The sequence below is a fragment of the Mustela lutreola genome, chromosome 10 (assembly GCF_030435805.1).
Source record: "Mustela lutreola isolate mMusLut2 chromosome 10, mMusLut2.pri, whole genome shotgun sequence".
In the NCBI taxonomy this organism is placed as follows: domain Eukaryota; kingdom Metazoa; phylum Chordata; class Mammalia; order Carnivora; family Mustelidae; genus Mustela; species Mustela lutreola.
The window spans coordinates 49376965-49402911 of NC_081299.1; the positions used below are offsets into that span (position 1 = coordinate 49376965).

The window sequence follows — 25947 nt, forward strand, 5'->3', positions numbered from 1 at the left end:
CTTAGAGAACAATGATAAAGTTAAATGCACCTAATTGTTCTGGATTTAAAACACTATTATCCAATAATATTTCTCATTTCTTTGTTCAAAACTACTGTGTCATCTCTTGTGATCTTCCCGGGTATTCCATCATTCACAAAGTAAAATCTGGACTGCAGTTCACCTTCTGCCCCATTCATTCATAAATAATGGGCCTGGACGGGGTGTTGCGAGTTGCAGAAATGCAGCAGCTCAGATAAGAGACACCTCCAACTTCAGAAGCTGCTACAGGACAAACTTACAAATTGTGAAGGCTGTGGGCCCAGGAATCCAAAATGCCCAGGTACCTCCTTGCCCTGGAGAATGCTGAGAAGACCCTAAAGCGAAGAAACTTTGGTTTTGTCTGCTTTTCAGAGGCAAGTAGGAAAAGATGAAATAGGTTCATTCAAATGCAGAATGCCGCTTCATTTCTTTTCTTATTCCCTTTTCCCTTTTTTTTTCCCCCCCTTGGTTTATGCTATTTTATGTTCTATGTAGAATTTCCAGCGTTTTTCCTTTTCTTTCTCAAAATGATGAACTGCACAAAGACCAGGTCATTTTAATGACATTGCAGTTACACAAGACAACAAATGTTTTGGCTGGCAAGCTCAGGGCAGGATCCTGACAGAAGGTCCATTTGCTTGTGGACACGGAAGGCAACTTAACATTTCCTCTGTTGCTGCAGATTCTTTTTCTGAAAGGTAATTCCAGAGCAATAAAAACTGTAAAGATGCTTCTAAAAGTGATGACAATATCCATATTTCATAATAATTCCAGATACCACCTTCCACTCCTATATTATTAGGGGGGAAAATATCCCATTACAATGAGGGGTGAGAGAGGAAAAAAATATCTTATTTGTTACATTTGTGGCTCGTTCTGTAGAAACAGTCTGGGCATCGTGTTTTAAATTATAGAACTGGATAAAATTTACTTTGCTGAAATTATTTTTGTCAAAACAGCTATTTACTTTATGCTAAAGAGTTAAAACAACAACTACTAAGAAAGAGGTTAGAATGGGGCGGCGGGGGGGGGGGGCTACCAAACTTAACCTTTTTGGAACTTAAAATGGGTCCTGAATAAGTTCATCTAAATATTATACAGTTGAAAATGTGACTAGGAAAAAAACCACTGGATAGTTGGGCTGTAAATGCACAAGTTCTTAAATAATCACAGTTCAATCGCCCTGAAAAATGCTGTAGATAAATTCCCCCAGGCTTAGGAGTGCCTATACAGAAGACCTGCTGTGTAGAGAACTGTAATATCACTGAGAGGTTCTTGGGGATCAAGAAACCAGTTATATCCAGAAAAATAGAGGAAGAAAGAAGATGTGTCTGGTACACAGCTCTTATAAAGGTATTTCTGCCGTTCCTAATCTGACACAGTTTAAAAGAATCAAATATAACAAATACATGGTATTCTCTCTACTTCTTCTCCCCTCTTAGTCCTCGAGTAAAATGACTTGAAATTCAGCAGTTGCCTGGACTTCTCACTTAAGGAAAAAAAAAATCATTTTTACAGTCACTCTTATTGGTAGGTCCGTGCTGTGGTTTATTTTTCCCTCTAAAGAGAGGATGTGTGGTTAAAAACCCCTGTGAAGAAGATGGCTTGGTTACAGTAAGGAAATCAGATGTGATTTTCCCTGAATAAGGAACTACTCATGTCAAGTTTAGTCTGAATTGTGTTAAACGGAATTGATAATGACTGATCACCTTATTCACAGAGAATCAAAAAGCTCAGAATTAATTTAAAAAAAAATTAGAACACCAAAAAAACAGAGATGGCGCATAGCCTAGCCTAGGTTAGAACTTGTGAAATATCAGTACTGTATTTCCTCACATAAAAACACACACCTAAATACAATATCAGGCGAACCAAAAATCAAGGGATTCAACCACTGTCATCTCATGTTTATGCTCCTTCACGACCAAATTAACTAATGAATTAATTTTTAAAAAATAAGGAAAAGAAAAAGAAATATTATTCCCCAGTATTTTTTTTTTCCTCCTTGGAAAACCTGTTCAGCAGTTCCCAGATTTAGTTTTAGACTTTTTGCTTTGCTTCCAATGAGATGTGTAAGACAGGAAAACTGAACTAAACATTTTTTAAATGCACAGCTCACGTTCTTGAGAGAAGTGGCTGTGAAAAACAGATACTGAATCAGACCTAAAGTCGGGGGGGGGGGGGGAGGGCAGGAAAAAAAAAAAAAAAGCCCAAAACATCGCATGATAGTCTCTAAGCAGTTCCATCTGTCAAGCAGAAATTTTAGGCTAATAGCCTGTGGCGATCTCCCTCCGCAGTCCACTACCTGCCTTTGTCCTATTAAATCTCTTTATTCTCCTTAAGAAAGAAAGAAAGAAAGAAAGAAAGAAAGAAAGAAAGAAAGAAAGAAAGAAAGAAAGAGAAAGAAAAAAGAAGGGGGATTGGTTGTTGGAAGGAAAGGAAAAACCTTGCAGACCAAAATCATCTGAGTGATGAAGCCCTAATTTTAACCGCCTCTCTTTGATGTGTAGCAGTGGGTCCTTGTTTTTTAAAAAGGAGAGAGAAGACAGTGCTAGGAGCAGAAGACTTTTCATCTCCACTTCACCTTGCCACTGGGTCTGTGAGAGATTGGTTCATTGTCAAGGAGATTTTTTTTTTTACCCATGATTCCATATGGTATGGACCGGACTACATGTTGCCCCACATGCCACTGCAAATGTTTTCTCAATTAGGTGTCTTATCTCCCGTGAGTTAGCATCAGATGAAGCTTGCTGACAGCGTAATGGCAGGGAAAGCTTCCGACGGCTCCATCAAATGGCAGCTCTGCTACGACATCTCGGCCAGAACTTGGTGGATGGTGAGTTGGCAGCCGGGCTGCTTTTTTTTTTTTTTTTTTTTCCCTTTTCTACTTTCCCTCCCTCTTTGACAAAATGTCCCAGACCTCACATTCATCAAATTCACATTTGATTTTTTTCACACTCTTCAGTGAAGCAGCCTCACACTGTTTCCTCTTGCCATCCTCTCTCTGCCACTCTGCGACTGAGTTCCCAGCAATGCTTGCCCTGGTTTTCCATGGGACAGTGTTTGAGAGTTGTTGTTTGTTTTTGGTTTTGTGGTTTTTTTTTTTAATTTTTTAATTTTTTTTTTTAAAGTAGCAGAAGTTTTAAGGTGGAGATGGTGTTTTAGCCAAGTTGGTCTTGGGGTTTAAAAAAAAATGAAATGAAATGCTTGTTCGGGCCCTCAGGTTTTGCTCCCTCTCTCTAGCTTTGCAGCCCCCTTTACTTTTGTTTTCAGGGACTATGGGGTGCTTGGTTTTTTTCCTTGGCTGTGGTATTTTCTGAGGACGTGTGTTAGAGCTGGGGAGAGACAAGCCCTGGGTGAATTCCCGTCCTGCCCCATTAATTGGAGTGCTTGAAGTCACCTGTGGGAGAACTCTGGGTCCCCACTCCCTGTTTTCCATCCAGGGACCCGTAGCTCTCATCTAACTTTTCCCCATTTGTTTACCTCAGAGCAGGTCTTAAATCTCTGAGGAACTCCAGCTCTGAGTGGGAAAAGACCCACACGCTCTATCTTTTAGTTATTCTGGGTGCAAATAAAGTTTTAATAAAGTTCTACCATGCAGCCGCAGAATGAGTTAACTCACATGTCATGGTCAACCAGGCCAGACAACCTTTGACATCTTGGATCTATAAGAGGTAGAGTGAGTTGGGAGGGCGCACAATAGCTTATTGTCACGGGAGATGCGCGTCCTGTGAGGAAGGGAGTCCTCACATCATCACTGCCCTCGTTAGGGTGGTGTCCGTTAAGGATTACTTCGTTAGCAGAGCATTTCCAGTTTTCCGTAATTATTATTCTTGTGGCAAGCGTGAATTCTTCCAGGGAGTGAAAAAAAAGTTTGCTGCCAGGACAATGAATGTATTATCCGTTCCTAACTGGACCGTGAACTTCAGCTCATTTCACATAGATATCAGTTTAAGAAAAGAGAGAGAGAGAGAGAGAGAGAGTGGTGTTGAAGGGGGAGACTGACGAATGGAATTACAAGACAGGACATGGTCGGTTTCATTGCATGATCTGCGGAAAGAGTTCTCCTTTCCCCTTCCTGGACCAATGGTGGTATCATTTGGGCAAGTTTTAGGAATTCTGAGGACTGAGAGACTATTAAAAGTGAGCTACCGCAGGATTCTATTCGGCTGCTCTTGGGGTGCTGTGTGTCCATCCTAAGGACCCTTGAGTAAAGGTGGTTGTGGGTATGTGTGTACATTGTATTTTAACTTGTGATTTCTTAACTAGACAATAGAAACTTTGCCAATGATTTCAGGACAATGTTACTTGCACTTTTTGATTAATTAGACTAGCAGTAGACTATCCACTCAGATCTTGAACTATTCAGGGCACTTATTTTCCCATTAGAATTTCTGCCAGCAAGAACAAGGTTTACTTGTATGCCATGATGTTGCCTATTGCTTCGCCTTGTGCAGCTTGTTAAACACCAGAAAAGAATATACTGATTGGTTTAGCTATTATTTTCTAAGCTAAGTTGTAAGTCTTAAAAAAAAAAAAAAAAAACAACCCTGCACGCTGATGTCATATTCTGGGTGACATTCTCCTTCCTTGTATTTCAAGAGCTCATAGATTTTATAGACTGTTACTTTTTATGGCAAATTGTGTTATCTTTTTTTTTTTCTTGCAAAGATCACCAAATGCTCCTCTTTTTTTTAACTTGGAAAACTGTCATTTATTTTTTGTAAAGTTTACTTGGAAGTTGCTTTTCATTTAAAATTGTTTTACAGATGTTTTACCGCCGGGAATATAAAATATAAAAGTGGTGGAAACATTTAGCAATGCAGTTGACTAAAAATAAACAATGCTGTAAGCTCACATGCTGCTGTTTAGGCTGCATACGACAGGAAGTTTCTCTCAACTTCAATGCTTCTAGATCTTTGCTTTGAAAAAGGGTGAGAGATCAGAGTGCTCTTTAAAGAAGTTGTAGAAGTTACCATAGAGAATAAATCAATTTTTTATTTCCCTCAAAGGTGGCCACATACCACAGCATTTTATATTTGCCAGTTACAAATAATTCTAATGTAAATTTCCCGCTACTGATGGGAAATTGAGGACTTTGACGAAGGGGGGAATGGATTAATTAAAATAAGAGACATTTCACATTTTCTCTTAGCTCTTCTCGTTACTTGAATAGAATTCACTCCCTCTCCCTCCAGACCGTCACCTAACTACCCCAAACAATTTTCCCCAACTTTAAAAAAAAAAAAAAAATTAGACTTGCTCCTTGCTGATACGGCTCTTTAAGCAAAGGACAGTACAAGATCTGAGTTTCACACTAAAGGCAAATAAAGCTTTAAAATTACCTCATGCGTCATCTGGTTGCACAGACTCCGGGCTGCATAGTGGGAACCTCCGCTTGGTCCTCCCAGCATACAAAGGCAACTCAGTGAATGCCCCCTCCGCCCGTGGAGGCTCGGCCTCAGCTGCCAGCACCGGGATATGCAATTTTGCTTTTTAATGAATCGTAAACAATTTGTATGGCAAATGAGTTTGTTTGTTTTAGTTTGGGGGCATATGTTGGACCAGTTGTAGACAGCCATGACCTACTCCAAATTTTTAGGTGAGAACAGATAGAGCTCCAGACCATTTTTATTTTTCTAAATAATAAAGACCCACTAGAATGAAAGAAACTGGTTAATAAAAGGCTGAGAATAACAACCCCTCTCCTCTTTCCCTCTTTATCCCCACCCCTATCATAATGCACCCAGCTTACAGTAGGGTTTTAACTGCACTTTTTGGTAACGAACTGAAGGTTGGTTGACTAAATTAATTGGGCTGGTTTTTTTTTTTTTAAGTACAAATTTTAGCTTTGTCTACAAAAGACTACTTTTGTTCAAGAAACAAATATTCTTAAATGGGAAATAATAAGAAGGGCCTTCTTTACCTTTTATTGCTTTTTTGGGCTAAAGCTGACACCTTCTCGACAGATGTAGGATATAAGAAATGCTAAATACTCTTTTGGCATCAAAATGGAGTGGGAGAGAGGTCTTGACATGGAAAACTCAAATGAGAACTTTTACTCCAACCCAAAGAGTTGTAAACACAACTTAGAAGTTAACAAGCGACCAGGGTTCGAGCATGTACATTTTAACAGTAATTACCTTTGGCGCTGTCATTTATGAGCAATCTTTTGATATCTGAGCCACTTCTGTAATGCTTTAATCATGCAAATCAAGAAATAGATATTGCATATCCACTGCATCTAGCTATGTTGTGACATCTCTATTTGAAACCTTCGACACGCAACTAAAGAAAACCCTCATGAAATCTTTCTCCACTCCAAAAGGAGTAGAAGCACCTTGGAAGCATGCATATGCTTTAAAATATAATTCTGTCCAGTAGAATTACCTCCATTCTACCCACATGGTGTTCAAACGAAGGCAGAATAAACAGCCTCCTCTTCTTAGTGATTTACCGATAAGATACTATGGGATGATTTTTATCTGAATTACAAAACACATTTGTCTTATTTCTTCAATCCAATTTAAAAACTCATAGTTACTATGAAATGAAGACTATTAAATCATCCTGCCACCCCTCTCTCCCCATGCTAGGTTCCCAACAACTTATTTTGGAAGCATTCTTTTTAGAAATCACCATGTAATTTTTCGGTCAAGAATTATCCAGCACTTAATTCAAATTTTTACAACTCAGACTTTGTATGCCAGGAAAATACTTGGGTAGCAAGGATATGCTATGCCTTGAAATTTAAATGCCTTTTTAAAAAGTAGATATGTATGTTTACCAAGCAAGGTACGACTGTGAAATACTGTCTTACTGTGTTCAACAATTCAAAAAAACTCTCAACTCCAGCCTACTTCTCAAATGATTGACAGCCCTAACTGCTGCAGATGCAAACCCAGGAACTCCTATCTCATGCAACCTTTTGTTGTTGTTATTTGCTTGGACTCACAACTTTAGTTGTATTTATCATTTCAATTTTTAAATGGTTAATTCTCAACTGAGCTACTGTTGTTCATGATTGTCTTCTGACATTGCCTAATGAAGATTTCTCTATGCTTTTGCTCTAGCTCTTTCGAGATGATGATTAAAAGAACTTGGAAATTGCTACAATGGCTATAAATGAAAAGAATCAAAATGAGGGGATTCAGTAAATAATAAATCATATCATTCTCGGTACCCAGTATATTTTCAAAAGAAAGTGTCCATGATAAACATATTTATACACATTCTATTTCAAGCATTTGCACACTCTGCCTATGCTTATTTTTAAATGCACACTTGTCTTATTTTTATCTACCATTATAAATATGTGTGACTATATTAATTTCCAAGAATTTGCATTTACTTCAAAAATGTCCATGCACTATTATTTTCTTCCAGTATTAGCAATGATTGATTGCAAGCAAAATCTGAATAAAGTACCGTTTTATCTTTCTCTCTCACATATATTAAGAAATTGTCCTTATCACTTTCTCTAGGTTAGCCTTGTACAACATCTTTTAAAGTACCATTTGCTAAGCTTAGGGAGACGCAAATACTTTATGTTCCTATTTTTTTTCCTCTAAATCAAATTATGATCCAAATGCACTCCATTCAGAAATGTGATTGGTTATTCAAGCCAGCCTATGTTCTTGCACTATCTTTTTAAAAATCTTGATTTCCTGTTATTACGCTCATATTTCTCCTGTGAACTTTAGACTGTAAAATAAATGCTTTGTCCTTACTTATTTTCTAGTTGATTTTCCTTCACCTGTCCTGAATATTGTCAGAATGTTTCTAATTTAAAACCAAAAGAATCAGGGGCTGATTAGAAGACAGGAAATTGGGGGATTAAACTGTCTGGTTGAACTTCCTTTACTTATCAGCACTCAGTAACTCACACTGGATTACAAACTCAACAGGACAATTTTTACAATGCATTGTTCCTTCTGGATGTTTACATATATACAGTGCATATGAGGGGAGTGTGTGCGCGTGTGTGTGTACATGTGCAGACTCTATGTGTCTTTGTGTGTGTCCGTGAGTATGAAGAAAAAAGAACCAGCAGCTGGTAGTTATAAGTAGATGTTTTTAAGTGGAATAGTTTTAAACTAAAGGGGCTGATCGTATGAGCAGGAAAGTTCATTCCAAGACTCTAATCCCAGGATATTCTCAAAACTTTCATATTAAAACATTTCCATGAAACCAAGCAAAGAAGGAAATACTATAAGGGAGAAAGCAAGATTCGCTAGCTTGGAAATAGAAAACAGATAGTCGTGGCCGTTATGCTGTCCATCTCTCCTCGGTTCTGCTCAGAATTCCAAACACCCATACTATTGAGTACAGAAGGTGTCCCAAAGGAGCGAAGGAGTTAATCTAAGAAGTTTCCAACCCCTGTTGATATCTCCTTGGCACCTACAGAGAAAGGAAATCTTGCTTACTGTGACAGCAGGTCTGAGTGTTTCAGGTGAGCCTATATTGTGAAATGGGTGCTTGGCAAGGAATAACAAATCAGGACCAGAGGGTAAGGATTCATTTTACTTCATTAGATCATTTTAAAATGGAAAAGAAATAATAAAGACAAACCATTGTCCTAGATTTTTGCCGCACCATATATATTTGCAGAGCAGTGTTCTAGAAACTACGCTGAGTTCTTTTTCCTGACCTCATTCTGCTCACCTGTCTCGCCCTCAGTAAGTATTTGTTGATTGGGTTTAAGAGAGCTCTAGGATAACATGCAACAGTTTTTCCCACGCTACTAATTGAAATGGTGAGTCCACTGAGAGAAATAGAAGACAGAGAAAACTGGGATGTGTGGTCGGGCAAAATGGGTTGGTGTAACCACTGGTAGATCTGGAAGTGAAAACTCAGGAGCTTGTTCCAGCAATCTTTCATTTATTTACCAACTATGCATGAGCCCCTACTAAGGGCCAGGGGAGAGGTAGAGAATCAGCTGCTGCTCCTGCCAGCAGGCCATCATTCAAGCTTCAAAGGGACCAGGGAACCAGCCTTGCACTAGCTGAAAATTTCATATTAACAGAATTGATTGAGCAAAAACTATCTGCCAGAGTCTGTTTTAGGTTTCGAATTCCTGTTTTGTTTTTTTTTTAATTAATCCTAACCATAAACCTCTGAAGTGAGCATATTGTTTCACTTTACATACAAGGAACCAAGATTCCAAATAGGTCACTCACCCCCAACCCCAGAGAAATGCACACCTAGAATGAGCTGCTCAGACTGCAAGAGTCCCCTGGCTTCATCTGGGACTTGTCAGAAACCAGTGGATTCTTATAAGTGCTAGAATGTAACAGAATTCAGGATTTGACGGGATTAGCACCATCCATTCCTATGTTGGTATTGTGGGGGCACAAGTCTGTTCGCTAAGGAAATGGAGGCAGAGAAATGACAATGTGTCAAAAGCCAGATAAAACCCAGGCCCTGTTCTAGAAGAGCTGTGGGAACCGAGTTCCTATTTTGTAACAGAAATATCTTGTATCATCCCTGGTTACAGAAGCTCGGAGAGACAGGAGAGTCTGATGCATGTGGTTGTATTAAAATATACCTTTTTATCAGAAGATGGATGGTTCAGGGAAATTCGGTGTGTTGATGTCCTTGCTGAATATTAGGGACATTTTTTTTCTATAAGCAATTTAATCTTTATTTAGCAGATCTTTCACTTGCAGTTTTAAATGGAATATACCATTTTAAAAAGGCCAACCTTCCAAAGAAAGACTCCTGGCGTTTCAATCACTCTCTCTCTCTCTCTCTCTAATAAACAGAAATGCCAATATAGAACATTATTGCTGTTTAATATTTTTCATTGCCACAAGAATTTTTAATTGAGGGTTTATTCCAACATAGTTTTCTGTAAGGGAAGACACAATGCAGGATATATATTACCTAATGGCAAAGATCTTAATACACTCACTACAAGTAAACATCTATTTTCCAGACAACTGCTGACTATAAACAATATGTCTCCGCCAGAGCTATTTAATGGTGCCACGTGTGAGACAGATTTTTTATTCCTCATAATCCAAGTTCCTTTTCTTTACCTTGGTGTGCTCATGTTATTGCCTTGCTGACTGTTTGAAATGGATGATGATTGGGAATAATGACAGGTCAGATACGGGGATGCCGAATCCTGGACAAAGCAGCCCTCCACCAAATCGGCAATCCTGGCAGGCTCCCAGGGGAGGGCTGTGACACAGGCAGCTGACTCAGACATTCAGTCCGTGTGGCTGACCCTTCTCACCCCAGGAGATACCACATTATATGCACCATCTCCCCACGTAACCGAAGTGTAGACAAAGTCTAGACCCATCTAGGGTATGTTCCCGGGATGGCCTTATCTTCCTCCCCACGACCCCAAAAAGTCCTCATCCAACCTCTCCCTCCCAAATGCACAACCTGTCGTCCTGCTGATGAAATGTCCCAGCAGCTGGATTTGATAAGCTCCCTTCAAATGTTGCAAAGGAAAACACCGTGGGCTAAATAATTCATGTCATCTATTCATTTAAGAATCAATTAAAATCATGATAAATTTCTTTGTTGTGTTTTATTTTAAGAGAAACGGCCATCTCAATTCTCATTTTTATGAACATGGGAGAAATGACCTGGTAACAGGTGCTATGGTCTGGACTCCATCCTAGTAAATAGGAGGGAGTCCCTGAATGCTTGTAGTACGTTGCCCAGCACTGAGGACCCAGTGTTGTCAGTAGAACTGCATAAGAAAGGGATAAATGCAAAAATCTGAGGGAGAAGATTACTAGAGGAGGGACTGATAAAATTCTCAACTGAGAAGTCAAGAAATAACAAAGTCTAACACAGGGGGCCACGTACACTAACATCTTCAGACCAGGCAGGTGAGCTCAGGGTCAGACAAGGAGGCTATAATTGATCTAGTGGGGAATGGTGGGGCTGGTGACAAACTGGAGAGTGTACTGAATTACCACTAACCAACCGTAACAGCAAAACTGTAACAACCAAACAAAACACACCTGCTACCCAGGGCCTAAAGCTAGAGAGAATCCACCACAGATCTGAAGATAGCATGGGATTCCAGCACCAAAGTGTTTCACTCCCCCAAAATCAAAGAACTGAAAGGCCAATATCCCTAAAAGGGGGATCACGGACACGTAAACCATACAAACTGCACCACAGTTTCCCCCATTCACATCTGATCCATTTCTCCTGGCAGACTTTCATGGGTGGGAGAAAGGAGGCTGAAGACCATGTAAGTAACGGAAGACCTAAGAGGGAGAAAGGGTCCCTCAAGCAAGAAAGTGGTCAGCAGCAAGGGGACCTGGGAGGCAGTGGAGGACAGGGACAGAATGCAGAGTGGGGAGCCTGATGGATTCAGAGGCCTGCCTCGCTGAGCCTCACCTGCCTACCCCAAGTCCCTCTACTTTGGCACCAGATGTCTCCAAGTGGCTTTGGCATCTCGAGGGTCTCCTGGCCTGAGAGTTTCAGAAGCACACAGGCTGACACCCGTTCAATTTTTTCCAGCCAGCAAACTCTACCCTCCCCTGCCAGGTTCAGGTCTTCTCCCTGAAGCTTTCCCAGGTTCCCTAAGGCAAAATGAGTCACTCCCCCACCCCAACCCCCCTGCCTCACAGCCCTTTGTTCATAGTACTACAACAACACTGATTACTTTATTTTGGGGGTTTCCTGTTTACTATCCAGCCCCACGATGTTTCTTCTTCTTGAAGAATAAGGTCTAAATAGTACACTTCTTTCTGTGTCTAGCCAATGTCTGACCTATGGCAAGTACCCAAAGAAAAGAGTGGTTTCCATGCAGCTCAACAGGAGAGCTTAGAGAAGTGAGAGCAGTTAAGGCTAGTGGGCCTTCCAGGACTCTGCTCCCCTCCTCTCCTCACCCCCTCTACCACATCCCAGAGTGAGTGTCTAGGCTACAGAAGATCATTGGGCAAACGGCTGCCCTGCCAGGTATCTGTGGACATTTCTGACTACCCCGTGCTGGCTGCTTGCTCTGTGCTGCCGCCGAGCCACCAAGTGGTCTGCACACATGTGAGCGAAACATCGCCGTGAATTTAATATCATTACCTCTACCTTACCAATAAGGAAACCAAGTAGGGGTGAAGAGGCCACACAGTAGTTTGAGAGACTCTAAAGCTGTGCTTTTCACTCCTTCGCTATAAGGACACCAATATGCCCAGCACAGTCACATGCTAACTCAGGCTCCATAAAGGTCTGGGATAATTAAATGGGGACAAAGTTTCCCTCCATTTTATGAAGGAGAAAGCTAGAGTCCCAGAGGTTAACTCCACCCCCACCTCCCACCACCCTGTCCCAAAATCAAAATCATCAGGAAGTCTGGGTTTAGAACTGGGGTCTCCAGTGGTCTTTCTACCAAATACCCATAGTGGTAAATCATAGAGTATGGCATTGTTTAATTAAAAACAAGCAAGCATTTTCCCCCCTCTGAGGATTACAGGAGATTTTCACTGTCTTTTTCTTGCTATTTTTTTGTATTTGTTCATATTTCTGCAATGATCACGTGTTATTTATTTATGAGTGATATTTAACAAAGTCATACTCACTGAAGATATTAATCTTATTCTTATTGAGCCCGTAGGGATAGCCATAGCACCACATGCAAACATGCACGGATGTCATAAGAGCTTGGGCACTGAGGATGCGTATATTTTTTTAAGTTGAGTGATGCCCACTTCTTTTATTTAAATGCAGTTAAATCCTGCATTTAACTGCTGTTGTTAACACTCCCTTTCTTACAATGGGTCATGTACTTTCTTCCTTCCCATTCCCCAGTCTAACAGCCATCCAAAGCCCAGATTTCAGATTCAGGCAGACCTGAATGAATCCTGGCTCTGCCATGGATAAGCTGTATGACCATGGACAGTGACTGGAAACACTCTGAACGTGGTTCCTGAGACTTGGCCGTATCCCCATCACAGTGCTCTTGTGAGAACCCAATGAAACAATGCATACTGCATAAGCCAGACATCTGGGAGACATCCTACTACCCTCTTGCTCACTCCACATATCTAACTCAAAGTAAACCCTGTGGAAATGACTTCCAAATAATTCCTAAGTTCATCCATTTTTTTCCCCCATCTCTGCCACCCTTGCCCAGTCCAAGCTACCATCTTGTCCAGCCCACATTCACACAGCAGCCTCCTAACTGACCCCCCTGCATCTTTGCCCTGCAATTTACTCTTAAGGCCAAAGGATCTTTTCAAACACAAGTAATCCGTCATTTCAATGAATTACCCTGTCTCTTAAAGAGAAAAGCCTTAGCGAGGCCTGCATGGTTTTGCCTCTCCCAGCCATCTAGGGCCATTCTTCTTCCTAAACATACCCCAGCCAGTTGGTTAATCTCTTAGTTCCTCAAAATCCCCCAAATCCCAGATCTGATCCATCTTCTTCTCCTTTCCCCAGAGCGCAGTCTTCTCCCATAATTAACATTTCTCCACCTTCCCTTCTCATTACAAAAATGGCTTAGTCAGGAAGCCTTCCCTGTCCTCGGACTGTGTCAAAGAAGTCTACTGACTAACCCTCGCAACACTCCAGACTTCCTGGCATGGTACTTAGCACAGTGTTGTGTGATGATTTAGCTACTTTCTGTTTCTCCAAAAAGACTGTAAAGTCCATGAAAGATAATGTCATGCTCATATGTGTTTTTCTTGTACCCAGAACGGTACCTGGCATATATTTGGTGGTAATTCAATAGTTATTAATTCAATGAGCAAATGGATGATATGGTGCCTGCAATAGCTAACACGAGGTAGTGTTAATTATTGTTAGCATAATTAATATTTCCCACATAGAGAAAGGTGTTTAAAAGTGGTTTAAGTGTCATTTCTATGTTGTTTAAAGAAAATTCGTTAGTAGGAGAACTTAGAGAAGTAGAAACTTACATTAAGAGCTCAGTGCCCCCTACCTGGGACTGAACCCTGGATTTGCCACATACTAAGAGTGAACCTAGGCCACGTGATTTCACATCTTTGGTTGTTGAGGCGCCAAAGAGTTAATGCCGTTGACGTGATTCGTATGGTATTTGGCTTATGGTCAATATTTAGTAAATGGTTTATTGTTATTCTTGTTAATATATATGATCCCAAGTCTTTCTCTAATTAATCTGTATGGCCCTTAAAAAGGCCCTTGCCCTCTAAGGTTGCCAGCTTCATCATCTTTAAAGTAATAACATCATCCTCACATGATTCCCAGACCTGTTTTGGGGATCAGGTTAATACGCAGGTGGAAAGTTTCTCTGAAAATTATAAAGTATGATAGATACTTAAGACACTGCTAGGGTCAACCTGAAGAAACACAGTCTCCAAACAAACACAGTCAATCAAAAATTAGGGAATGGGGTAATTGGGTGACAGGCATTAAGGAAGGCATGTGATGTGACAAGCACTGGGTGTTCTATGCAACTGATAAATTATTGAACACTACATCTAAAACTAATGATGTACTATAAGCTGCTTGATTGAAGTTAAATTTTAAAGAAAGGGTCAGACACCTAAAATAAAAATTTCTCATGGTCTTTCCTTTTATCTTCTCTTCATGACAGACCACGTGGGAAAGAGAGCGTGGTTCAATACATTTACTCAACAACGACTTCAAGTCGTTACTAACTGAAATCATGTGCTTGAGTGTAAGTGGAGGGAGAGAGAGAGGGGGAGAGAGAAGTTCATAGAGGATAGTCTAAAAACACACATGGAATCCTTTCTCCACAATTTCCCAGCAACGAGACCTCAGGCAAACTGCTTCATCTGTTCACCTGTAAAGTGGCCTCATAGGTTGTTGTAAGAATTAAGTTATGTGATCTGCATAAATCCCTGAGATCAGTGCATATGTTATATACACATGCTAAGGGTCAACCATTACTAAGATTATTGTTTTGTTGCCATCTTCTTCCTCCTCTTCCTCCTCCTCCTCCTCCTCATCATCATTATCATGTTGGTTATTACTTAATAGGAGATCGACGTTCAGAGATGTAGCAAGATAGCCATGCAGTTAAATACCAAACAGATTCATTCTTACAAGATGGCATATTTGGATTTTGAGAAAGAAAAAAATACCCCTTAACATGTTTGATTAACTTACTGTGTTAACTCAGGTTGGGCAACACAAGGCCCTGTGAAATACTCCCATTGTCCAGATTAGAAGCCGTACTGTCAAGTAAGTTACCTAAGGTTGGTTCAAAAAGCCAACAAGTGACTAATCCAGGATTTGAACCTGATCCAAATTCATGTTCTCCACTACCTATCTCGCCTAATTCAATGTGTTGCTGTATTAAGGTTCACAGCTTAAAATTTGTTAGCTATTAATCATATCATGAATATTTTTTCACATGGAGAGTAATAATCACAAAGCTTTCATTAGGATCCAGGGCTCGTAGCAATATCACTAAACACCTGGGAAGTGTAATATGTAAGCCCCTTGGGCACCCTTTCAGAGCTGATTCAATGGAAAGAATTGGGGATCTCTGGTTTAAAAGGGCTTCTAACTAGGAGTCTCTTTCCAATGTTCCAATACTTAAGCTACCAACAAAGAAAAGACTTCTTAAAAATACTGACAGCTGGTTCTAAGAATTAACCCACTAACCATTCTGGTAAGAAGTTTCACTAACTACACGTCTGTGATTTTAAATAGAAATGTATGATTCTTGGCCCATGACTGCTATGCTCCAAGAATAAAAGGTCCACAAGCATATGATAATAGGTAGGAAGATCTTTGATCACTTCCATGCTGTCTTTCTATTGGTTTAAAAACACAAGTCTAGGGGTGCCTGGGTGGCTCAGTGGGTTAAAGCCTCTGCCTTCAGCTCAGATCATGATCCCAGGGTCCTGGGATTGAGCCCCACATCGGGCTCTCTGCTCAGCAGGGAGCCTGCTTCCTCCTCTCTGCAGGCCTCTCTGCCTACTTGTGATCTCTCTCTCTCTGTGAAATACACAAAAAATCTTTAAAAACACAAGTCTACAACACTTAACCATTCTTCTTTTGCCACTAATGTTTCTATGTTCATTTAGATAATGCAACTACCACAGAACAACTGAGGAGTGGTGGCAGGGAAGCTGGTGATAATACTAGGCACCCTCTGGAGTGTAGTTCCATTCATAAGACGCAAAAAGCAGGGGGAACAATGGGAAAAGCCAAAGTGTCCCCACATGCTGGAAGTTGTCGTTTTATATATTCCATCTTCTCTGAACATTAAGGAGTCAAGCCTTGGGATAAGAAGATATTCTTATGACAGACCAGCAGAATAGCAGGAAGATGTTGATAGATTGGAAATCAGGCCGGGACATCAATCTGATACACAATTAGAGATCCAGGAAGAGGATTTCACCAGAATCCGGTTGGAGAGCAAGGGGGATCAGAAGAAATCCATTTACCTTATCTGTAAGAAAAAAATAGGTCCATATAATTCTCTCCCTCATTTGAATCTGGATAAATAAAAAGATCATACAAAAATAGAAAGCATTAAATGTTTATGAACAAGAGTAAAGAGAGACTTGGAGGAAGAAATCTTCTGAAAACCATTAAGTATAGAAACAGAAAAGAAATAGAAAATTTCCTATTCTCTGAAACAAGAGTAGAATGCCATTGGAAAGAAGATACATGGTGAAATAAAAACTAGACCATGAAATTTCAAATGAGATTGACTAAAGCAGTAAATCCAGAAAATTAACAGTACTAGGTCTACCATAGAGCAGAATTAACACTATGCAAACTGACCCAGTAACTGCAAAGTCATACTTTCTTTTTTTTTTTTTTTAAATAACCTCTATACCCAATGTGGGGCTTGAACTTACAACCCTGAGATCAAGAGTCCCATGCTGTGCCAACTGAGCTAGCCAGGTGACCCCAAGTTATACTTTCCGTAACTTTCCCAGATACACACAAATTACATAAAGTGTGAAATTCATATGACAGAGAATGACACCTATCCCAGAAACTGAAGATCCAACTCAGAGATTACAAAGGTGTTTCCAAAGAAAATAGAACAAGTGGACAAGAAGTAATAGTCAAAGACATAACAGGAAAAAGAAAAAAACCCTTTCTGATCCAGAAAGGTAAAGAGATGTCATAAGACATTTATAGACTGAGCCAAGTTTACTGCATTCCAGGCAGAGATCTGTGAGAGATCAACACCTAGCTCAGCCTGGCCTTCAGAAGGGAGTAAAAGGAGTCTACAAAATTGGATAGAAGAGAAATAAAAATTCACCAAATGCCTTACCTCGCATAGAACAGATTCTAAAACTCTATGTAATTGTTGACTCTGAGAATTGTAAAACAAAACTTGGATTTTGGAAACTTAAAGTTAAGTTGAAAAGAGGATACACATCTTCTCAATCACTAAGGAAACAAAAACACGCACAACATTCCATACATGCAAACAAACCCCCAAAACAAAAGAAATAGCAAAAACTGAAAAAAGAACTAAGACATGTAGAACAGAATGACAGAAGTTAACAAAGCCAACTATATGCCAATAAATTTAAGTGGTTAAATTCCAATATTAGGAAACAAAGATTCTCATATTGTAGTAAAAAATTAAATTCACATATCCACTGCCTCTAAGTGATATACCTAAAACAAAAGTATCCATATTGAAAATAGAATTATTAAATAGAATAAAATTTAAAATAGGAAAGACAAGATTAATTTCTGGCAAGGTAGGCTTCAAAGCAAAAGTAATTAATAGAGAAAATAGATTATTTATATTATTTTCATTTGTAAACTGGAGAATAGCATAATAAAGCAGAAGTAGTAATTAATGCATTTACGTGCTAATTAATCTAATCAAATGATATAATGCAAAACTGGCTAGAAAAGTAAAGAGAAACTGACAAGAACACAATTTATACATGTAATTTTAACACAGATTTATCCACTTTTTCTAGTTCAATTAGACCAGCCAGAATTAGTGACGTGGAAATTTTAAATAAATATAATTAATAATATGAAGATCACTAAACAATGTTGACCCCTACAAACATGGAATATATCACCTTTAAAAGCATTCATGAGGGGCGCCTGGGTGGCTCAGTGGGTTAAGCCGCTGCCTTCGGCTCAGGTCATGATCTCAGGGTCCTGGGATCGAGCCCCACATCAGGCTCTCTGCTTGGCAGGGAGCCTGCTTCCCCCTCTCTCTCTGCCTGCCTCTCTGCCTACTTGTGATCTCTCTCTCTCTCTGTCAAATAAATAAAATCTAAAAATAATAATAATAATAACAAAAAACAAAAGCATTCATGAAGCCTCTACAAAAATTAATGATGTCATGCAACTGCATGGACATGTGCACACATACACCACATCAACCAATTCCCAAAGTGGAAATTGCACAGGCTTTCTTGTCTAGCTAGCCACATGCAATGAAGCTAGAATATAATGACAAAAAAGAGTCCACATCATACTTAATGGCAAAACAAGAAGCATTCCCATTAAAATCGGTAACAATGTAAGGATGCCCTAAATTACCATTATCACTTGATGTTATCCTGGAAGCTCTGACCAACTCAAAAGATACAACACAGAAATACAAGGTACAATTATTGAAGGAAATTATTGTAGTGGTATTTTCAAGTGACCTCATTAAATACTCAGAAAATCCAAAAGAGCCAAATGAAAAGCTGTTGCAATTAATAAAATAGATTATTAAAACCAATATAACCTTATATGTCAACTATACTTCAATTTAAAAAAAGACAGATTAGTAAAGTGATGGCCACAAACTAATTATATACAACAACGGTCAATAAAAGACATAATGGAAAATGACTCCATTCCTCAATAGTAATGAAAACAAAATCATAATGGACCTAGAAGAAACTCCAACAAGTCAGATACAAAACGTAAATTAATAAACCAGAAATCATTACTGAGAAGATTTTAATAAGTCCATCCCCAGTGTAGGGCTCAAACATGGTATTTCATAAACATTGTAGCTATAACAGTTTTCTCCCAAATTAATTCATAGGTTCAGGTCAAAATCTTAATACGGTATTGTAGTTTGTTTGCTTTTGTTTGTTGCTTTGATAAGGTTACTGGAATTTACATAGCAGAGCCTAAACAGTTTTATTTCAAAATTCTACATACATATAAGAGATGAAGATTACGATCATCTTCATTAGAATGAAGTATTATTATACCAAGTTTCAAGAATAATATTATTATCCGATAAGATATATTAGGTTTCTAATATGGAAAACACTTTGCTTACTGAGGGTAGGGATCCTTCTGAGATATAGGAAAAGCCCAAGACCTCCTAGAGACCCAGCATCATACAGATGGCACAACTCAGCCAACCTTCCAATGGTCTACTGTGTTCTTTGGTACTGGGATTATGTCGTATTCGCTGGAAATCTGTGACATAAACATAATTTTCTCCATTTTATCAATGACTTTACTGAGACACAAAGAGATTTAGTAGCTTACTGAATGTATGCTGATAACAAATCAGAGGTTCAGATGGATTTCTCTCAGACTGGAGAAGCTGCAGACCCTGCTAATGGGGCAGCAGTTGTCCGTGGTAGAGAAGCCCCTACAGCCCTTTGCAGCAGCATTCCTCACTGCAAGGAAGGTCAGTACTGGAATGGTGGACTTCATGCTCTATCTTTTCAAAAGTCACACATGTCACACTAAATGGATCCTTAGCTAGCTAACAGAGTCAAGGTTGGGAAAGGGGTCAAGTCTGGGCTGGAGTTCAAGCTGGGCTAAGGATTAGGTTGAAGTTAGAATTGCACTTAGCATTGCAGTTGGAGCTGGATTAGGTAGGATTTGAGACAGGACTAAGGTTTGGGTTGAACTTAGTTTTAGGGTTAGGTTTAGGGGTAATTATAAGGACAGGCAGAGAGCTAAAAGAAAGTTCAGTGTCCAGAAACATTTTTTCAGAACAAGTGACAATTATTGCTCAATTTGGAAGGTTGCTTGAGTTATATGAAGATTTGTCTTGGGGGTAGAGGCAACTACTCAGAGGAAAAGCAACACACAGAATTGAGGGAAACAAATTGTTGTAACAGGAGAGATATTCATTCAACATGAGCAGGATGAAGCATGCCAGGGGTGAGATGGTCCTGGGAGAAGTGCATTGACAGCCATCTGAAGGTAGTTCTGGAAGTGCTGAGGAATCATTTTAGAATTTTAAACAGGAAATTAATAGGATAAGTTTCACATTTTAAACAATTGCTTGGGCCACTGTGCATAGGATGAGTGGAAAGGAAGTGAGACTGTGGGCACAGAAGCCACCAGGACATGTCACATATCCTGTCTGACCTACCTCATATCTGTGATTTCTCAGTCACTTCTCTGCACAGCCTCCTTGATGTTTTACCGTTGGGATGAGTACACACTTGCCTCAGGGCCTTTGCACTTCCTTTTCCTAGAACACTTTTCCTCCAGATAGCCACAGAATGTGCTTGTTTCCTTAACTCTGAAATCTCTGCTCAAATCTCATCTGATAGGTGCCTTCCCTAACAACCCTAGCTAGATTGGCTACCACACATACACAAACACCCTTTCTTTCCTTCTTACCAATTTATTTCACCATTTATTTGTTTGCCTATCCCTACTGAAGTAGAAGTTTTAGGAAGTCCAGGCCATAGTCTCCTTCACTGCCATGTCTCCTATATCTACAGAAGTAACTGGAACATCATACACGTTTAATAAATAGTAGTCAAATAAATAAATTTTATAACTATTTATTGAATGGCGATGATACATCAGGTACCTTATAGGAGGAGACAGAGACAAGGAAGCAGATAATTACAGCTCAATGCCATAACTGGAATGATAGAGATTTGCACAGGATGCTGAAAAAGAAACAAAACCCCAGTCTGGGGACTAACATAGAATACTTTAAGAAGAGAGGGATCTGAGCCAGGTTTTGAAGACCACGTAGAAATTCACCAGACAGAATTGGGAACATCTCAGAAAAGTAAGCAGAACCTATAAAAGGACCAAGATGAAATAGGAGGAGAAAGAGCATCCAGTATGATTCATCCCATGTGATTAGAGCAAGAACTCCAGGACCAGGCAAGAGATGAGCTGCTGGGGTAGGTAGAAGATGAAGAATTTCAAGGAACTGCTCTCTGTTTTCAATTAGTATTTAATTAGTAGTAGTTCATTGTCAGCTTTCATGTTCCATCCACTTGTACCACTCAAAGTCTTTAAACCAACTAGCCAATTGTAAGGTCTGCTATGAAAAGACACTTGTACCACTCAAAGTCTTTAAACTAATCAGCCAATTATAAGGTCTGCTACGAAAAGACACAGTTGGATTTTTTTTTTAAGTGAGCATCCTTGAGGCACCTGTGTAGTGCAGTCAAGTGTCTCCGACTCTTGGCTTTCGCTCAGGTTGGGATCTCAGGGTCATGACCTCAGGGTCATGAAATCGAGCCCATCTGTCTCCACGTTCAGCATGGAATCTGTTTATGATGCTCTCTGCCCCTCCCCACTCCCTCTCACACACTCATACTCTCTCTATTTCACTCTCTCAAATAAATAAATAAATCTTTAAGTAAACAACTTTTCCCACACACTGTTCCCATTCAGAAATTGATTTCCTCCGAAAGTTCAGCCCTTAAAGAGTTGACCTTTGCAAAAAGGAGAGCATACTTTATGCTTGGGAAGAACCAAATCTGGAGAACTTAAACATTATTTATAGATCTCTTGCCTGTCCTGAGGAAAAATCATTCCCATTGGTTGATCCTCTGGGCACTTGTCAGTATCTACAAAAATATCTCAATGGGTATTTTTGGAGAAGATTTGGTCCACTTGATTTTGCTTTCTGATTAGCTGAGAGTTAACCAAAGACCCTTTTGATTTTCACTCTAGAGGCTAAGATTCCTTGTAAAATATAGTAGCTTACTTCTCTGCCTCAACAGGGCATTATGCTTAAATTTTATTTAATGCCTGAGGATTTGCTGTGCTCGGAGTCTTTTTTCTAAGCATAAGTTGGTGGCTTTAAGTTTAGAAACAGAAGGACTTTCACATTTACTGAGCATTATACCATGTGCCAGTCACTAGCCTGACATTTTTAAACAATTTGAGCTACACTCTTTCAAACGTAGGTATTGTTATCCTCATTTTCCAGATAAAAGAACTGAGACTTCAAAGAGTTCATAAATTCACTCATGTCATAAAACTACCCCAAGGTAACCCCAAATCCCATGATCCTTCATTTGAACCTAAGCTATAGACAAACCCTCTGAAAGTGGTTCTAAAACAGGGCGTTATCAGTACCCTGAGGAGTCAAGGATTTCCCTCAACACATACCTTGAAGCCCAGATTCAGACAGGGAAGGGATGCAAGCAGGAAATAACTTCTTAGGTAATTTTAATATACCAGGTAACATTTTGAGAAAAATTCTGATTTCAAATTCTGTCCTTACAGTTGTCTATTGTCCTATTATAATAATTAGAAAGTAAGAGAAAAATCCACTCAACTTAGTTCAGAATAATCTGTCCCTTCCCTTTACCGTTGTCTCCAGGGACTTGTGCCACACCTCTCCTGTAGATCAGAGTTCTGGGGAGATACTTCCCCTCCTGAAAATGGGGACAATTATTCTATTGGATCTACTTGCCTACCCAGCTCTTTCCCTTTGAGTCCATGGCAGTGGAAGCTAAATAATTTGCCATTTTATGTTGTTTGTGTTATTTTCTCCATCATCACTCATAGATGTGGGAGGCAGTCACCTAGACACTATCATCTGAGGTGAGGGCTCCAAATTCTTTCTAATGCAAACTATCACATGGCTGACATGCCACCTGTGGGCACAGCATGGTCCTCACCTTACGAGTGAATTCATTCAACAGATCATCAGCCTTCCTTCTTGGGTTCCAGGAGAGTCCAAAGGCCAAATGAGCAAATGTGAGTGTTTCAGTTGGTTCCCTCACCTGCATGTACCCACCTGGAAAAGAGAGAGAAGATTAAAAGGAAAAGGAAGAAGCAATTAGAAAACAGAGGCATAGGTATCTAAATCAACCACTTCACTTCTCAGAGACCCACCTGTTGATTCTATTATCTTACCTCAAAAGCGCTTTTGAAATTATTTTTTTAAATTAAAGTATAATTAACATAAAGTGCTATATTAGTTTCAGGTGTACGGTATAATGATTCAACAATGGTATTACATTTCTCAGTGCTCATCAAGATAATTGTACTCTTATTCCCTTTTTATCTATTTCATCCCAACCCCCTCCACCTCCTCTCTGACAACCACCAGTTCCTTCTGGTGTTCTGATATTTAACAGTCGGGGTTTTTTGTTTGTCTTTTCTTTTTCTTTGTTCATTTGTTTTGTTCCTTAAATTCCACATATGAGTGAAATCATATGGTATTTGTCTTTCTCTGACTTATTTCACTTAGCAACCTCTAAAGCACATTTGATATCACAAAATATTGTTTTTGTCCCCAAGTCCCTGGTATATGTGCATAGACAAGGAGCCAGAACCTTTCAAACTTCGTGCATGCTAAGTCTGGTGTTTTTTATTTCACCAAATTGTCATTTGAAATGTTTTCTTCAGAGCTTCCACTCTAACTTTGGGAGGCAGCCTTCATTGGAGGTGCCACAATGAGAAGTGTTTTCTCCCTTTGGAGATAAAATCAACATGGGTCACCCAATGTGAGCGTTTCATGTCTCCAGCAACTATCTCCAAAGAGCAGAGACAGATGGCATAGTCGCTCCCTACAAGCCCCCTGAAATTGTTTCAAGAATAATTCCAGTTATTTTAGAAGCATCTTTGTTTGGATGCAAATACACCATTTAAGACCTAAATGATTGGTCTTTATTTTATTAAACCAGGTTTTGTGAAAGTATATTGTTGGACACTAATTCCTGATTCCTGGGGGGAGGGGGTGGAATTATGTGATTCAATAGGTTAGGATTATGCTTGACCAGACGGGTAAATAAATATATTTATTGACTGCTGAATTCTAGTGTCTTTAATATGCTGTTGTGCTTTGTGATTCTCCAAGGGCAATGTTAAAATAAGCAACATCGTTCAAACTTCTGTGGCCTTGGGCGAGTTCCTTTATTTTTGATGAGGTTCCAAAATTAGGAGGTGAAACTAGATCATTTCAGTGGTACCTTTCATCTTCCATTCCTAAGAGGCTATGACACCTTTTCATGGAAACAAAAGTTTCCCCTGGAAATATTATTTAGCACTTTTCACCATTATCCCATAAAAATGTCTTCTCAGCTCCCTGTGTTTCTGTGGTGCATCAGGACAGGATGGAGCCTGTGTCCTAGAGAAACTTTATAATCACTTCCAACTGGCTGAGAGTGAGAGCAAGAGAAGGAGAGAAAGAGACAGAGACATAAAGAGGCTTCTGGGGACTGTTACCAGTTGTGATAACAATACAAATTTAGTTCTCTTCGTTCTTTACCCTCCTTACCACTTCAGCGTTGATCTTTATCTGAAATTATAAATATTTCTATGACAATTTGCTTCCACCCAGCACATCTGGTATCTGGCCAGAAACTATAAATTGATGCCCCCTACTCTAGTGTCTGTCTTGGGAAGGGTGTTGGGGGGATGGGAAAGCAGAGGAACTGTGGCTGCAGAGACAGGCGCTGTTGAGACATTTAAAATGCACGCTCCCCTAATGGGAACCAGAGCAGACTGTGAGAGAGAAGGGGAATAAGAGAAGCAGCTCGCCCTGCAGGGAGAGGGGGCGGGGTTGGAAGTATACAGCTACCAAAGGCTCAGAACCCAGCAGGGCGGCCTGGAAGGATGGAACAGGAGTGGAGCGGGATCACCTGATAAGATAGCGACAGAAAACCTCTCGATAAAGGGAGTCTGGCCTGCAGCAGCGAGTCTAGAAGGCAGGCAAAGCAAGGAATCACCTGATGTGGACAGAAAAGGGTGACAGAAGCCAGGCAACCAGAGAGCTCTGTACAGGGGGAGGGGCTGCGAGTTGCAGGGTGGTGTGGAGGGATCCGATAGGAGCCCTGTTACCTTGCCAGCTTCCAATCAAGATGTACATCTTTTACTTAAGGGGAAACCGCTGAGGCATTCAGCCCACCAAGCTCGTGGCTGGTTGGCTAAGATGTATTTAACCTCTACTGGTGGACAGATTCTCCAGAAGAAATTTGGCTCAGGAAAAATGGCTGTTTACATCAAGATGTCCTTATAGAAAAAGAAATCAGAGGGCATTCCCAAGCCCAGCTCTACTTACTCCAGAGCCTTAAGCAGTGAACTGGAAGTTTTCCATATACTCATTGAGTCATTCAGCAAGAACTTAGGGAAAACCTATTATGTTCCAAGCTGGAGTGAAAGGCCCCGTACTGAGGATGCAAAGGGAAATAAGACACAGGCTCTGGCCTTAAGCAACTTCTAGCAATTTCCTCCTGTGCAGACTAGACCCAATTCCTGACTTGCCTCCTTCATAGGTTTGGTGTGAGGGTCTTAGTATCGGTAGCAGATATGAAAGCAATGCTATAAAAGACTGAAAACAATACAAACAGAAAGAGATTGGTATCATCATCCATGTAATTTAAAGTCCTAATACTTTAGGGATGAAGTAACCAAAATTCAGTTCTGTGCCTTGACTCTAAATTCCTAAATTCTCTTGATTCCCAAACAATCATACTGAGTACTACATACCATGAAAGGAATTAGTCTACATCTTCAAAAAATCATTAGGCATCTGATTCTGATGTTCTGTATTAATGTCCTCATTGTAACTGGGAAGTCCCCTAAAGGCAATGTCCTTTAAGTCAACCTGGAACAAAAAATATTGCTCTGTCTGGCGTGGCAATCATGTTAAAAGCCCAAGGCAATGTTAAAAGGGAAGCAGCTCTCTAACCCAAACACTTTCTGCTCAACATCCCCAGACCCACACAAATTCAAAAGGTGTTCAAAGCAGAGATTGGGAACTCTCAGCCCTGTGTGCCGGATGGTGGAACCTACCAACAGGCACAGGAAACACCACACCCTTGGGGCTCT

At 40.0% G+C, this 25947-nt stretch overlaps 1 protein-coding gene across 3 annotated transcripts in view; it reads left to right on the forward strand.

Moving 5' to 3' along the window:
• Positions 1-2322: 2322 nt before the first annotated feature.
• NFIA (nuclear factor I A) overlaps positions 2323-25947 on the forward strand; it is a 566515-nt gene continuing 542890 nt past the window's right edge. The window contains exon 1 of one of the 3 annotated variants that reach the window (XM_059138245.1): positions 2323-2857. In XM_059138245.1, coding sequence (XP_058994228.1) covers positions 2762-2857 — 96 coding nt within the window. In that variant the 5' untranslated portion in view covers positions 2323-2761. The remainder of the gene's footprint in view (positions 2858-25947) is intronic. The other 2 variants (XM_059138246.1, XM_059138244.1) reach the window with 2 other exon arrangements.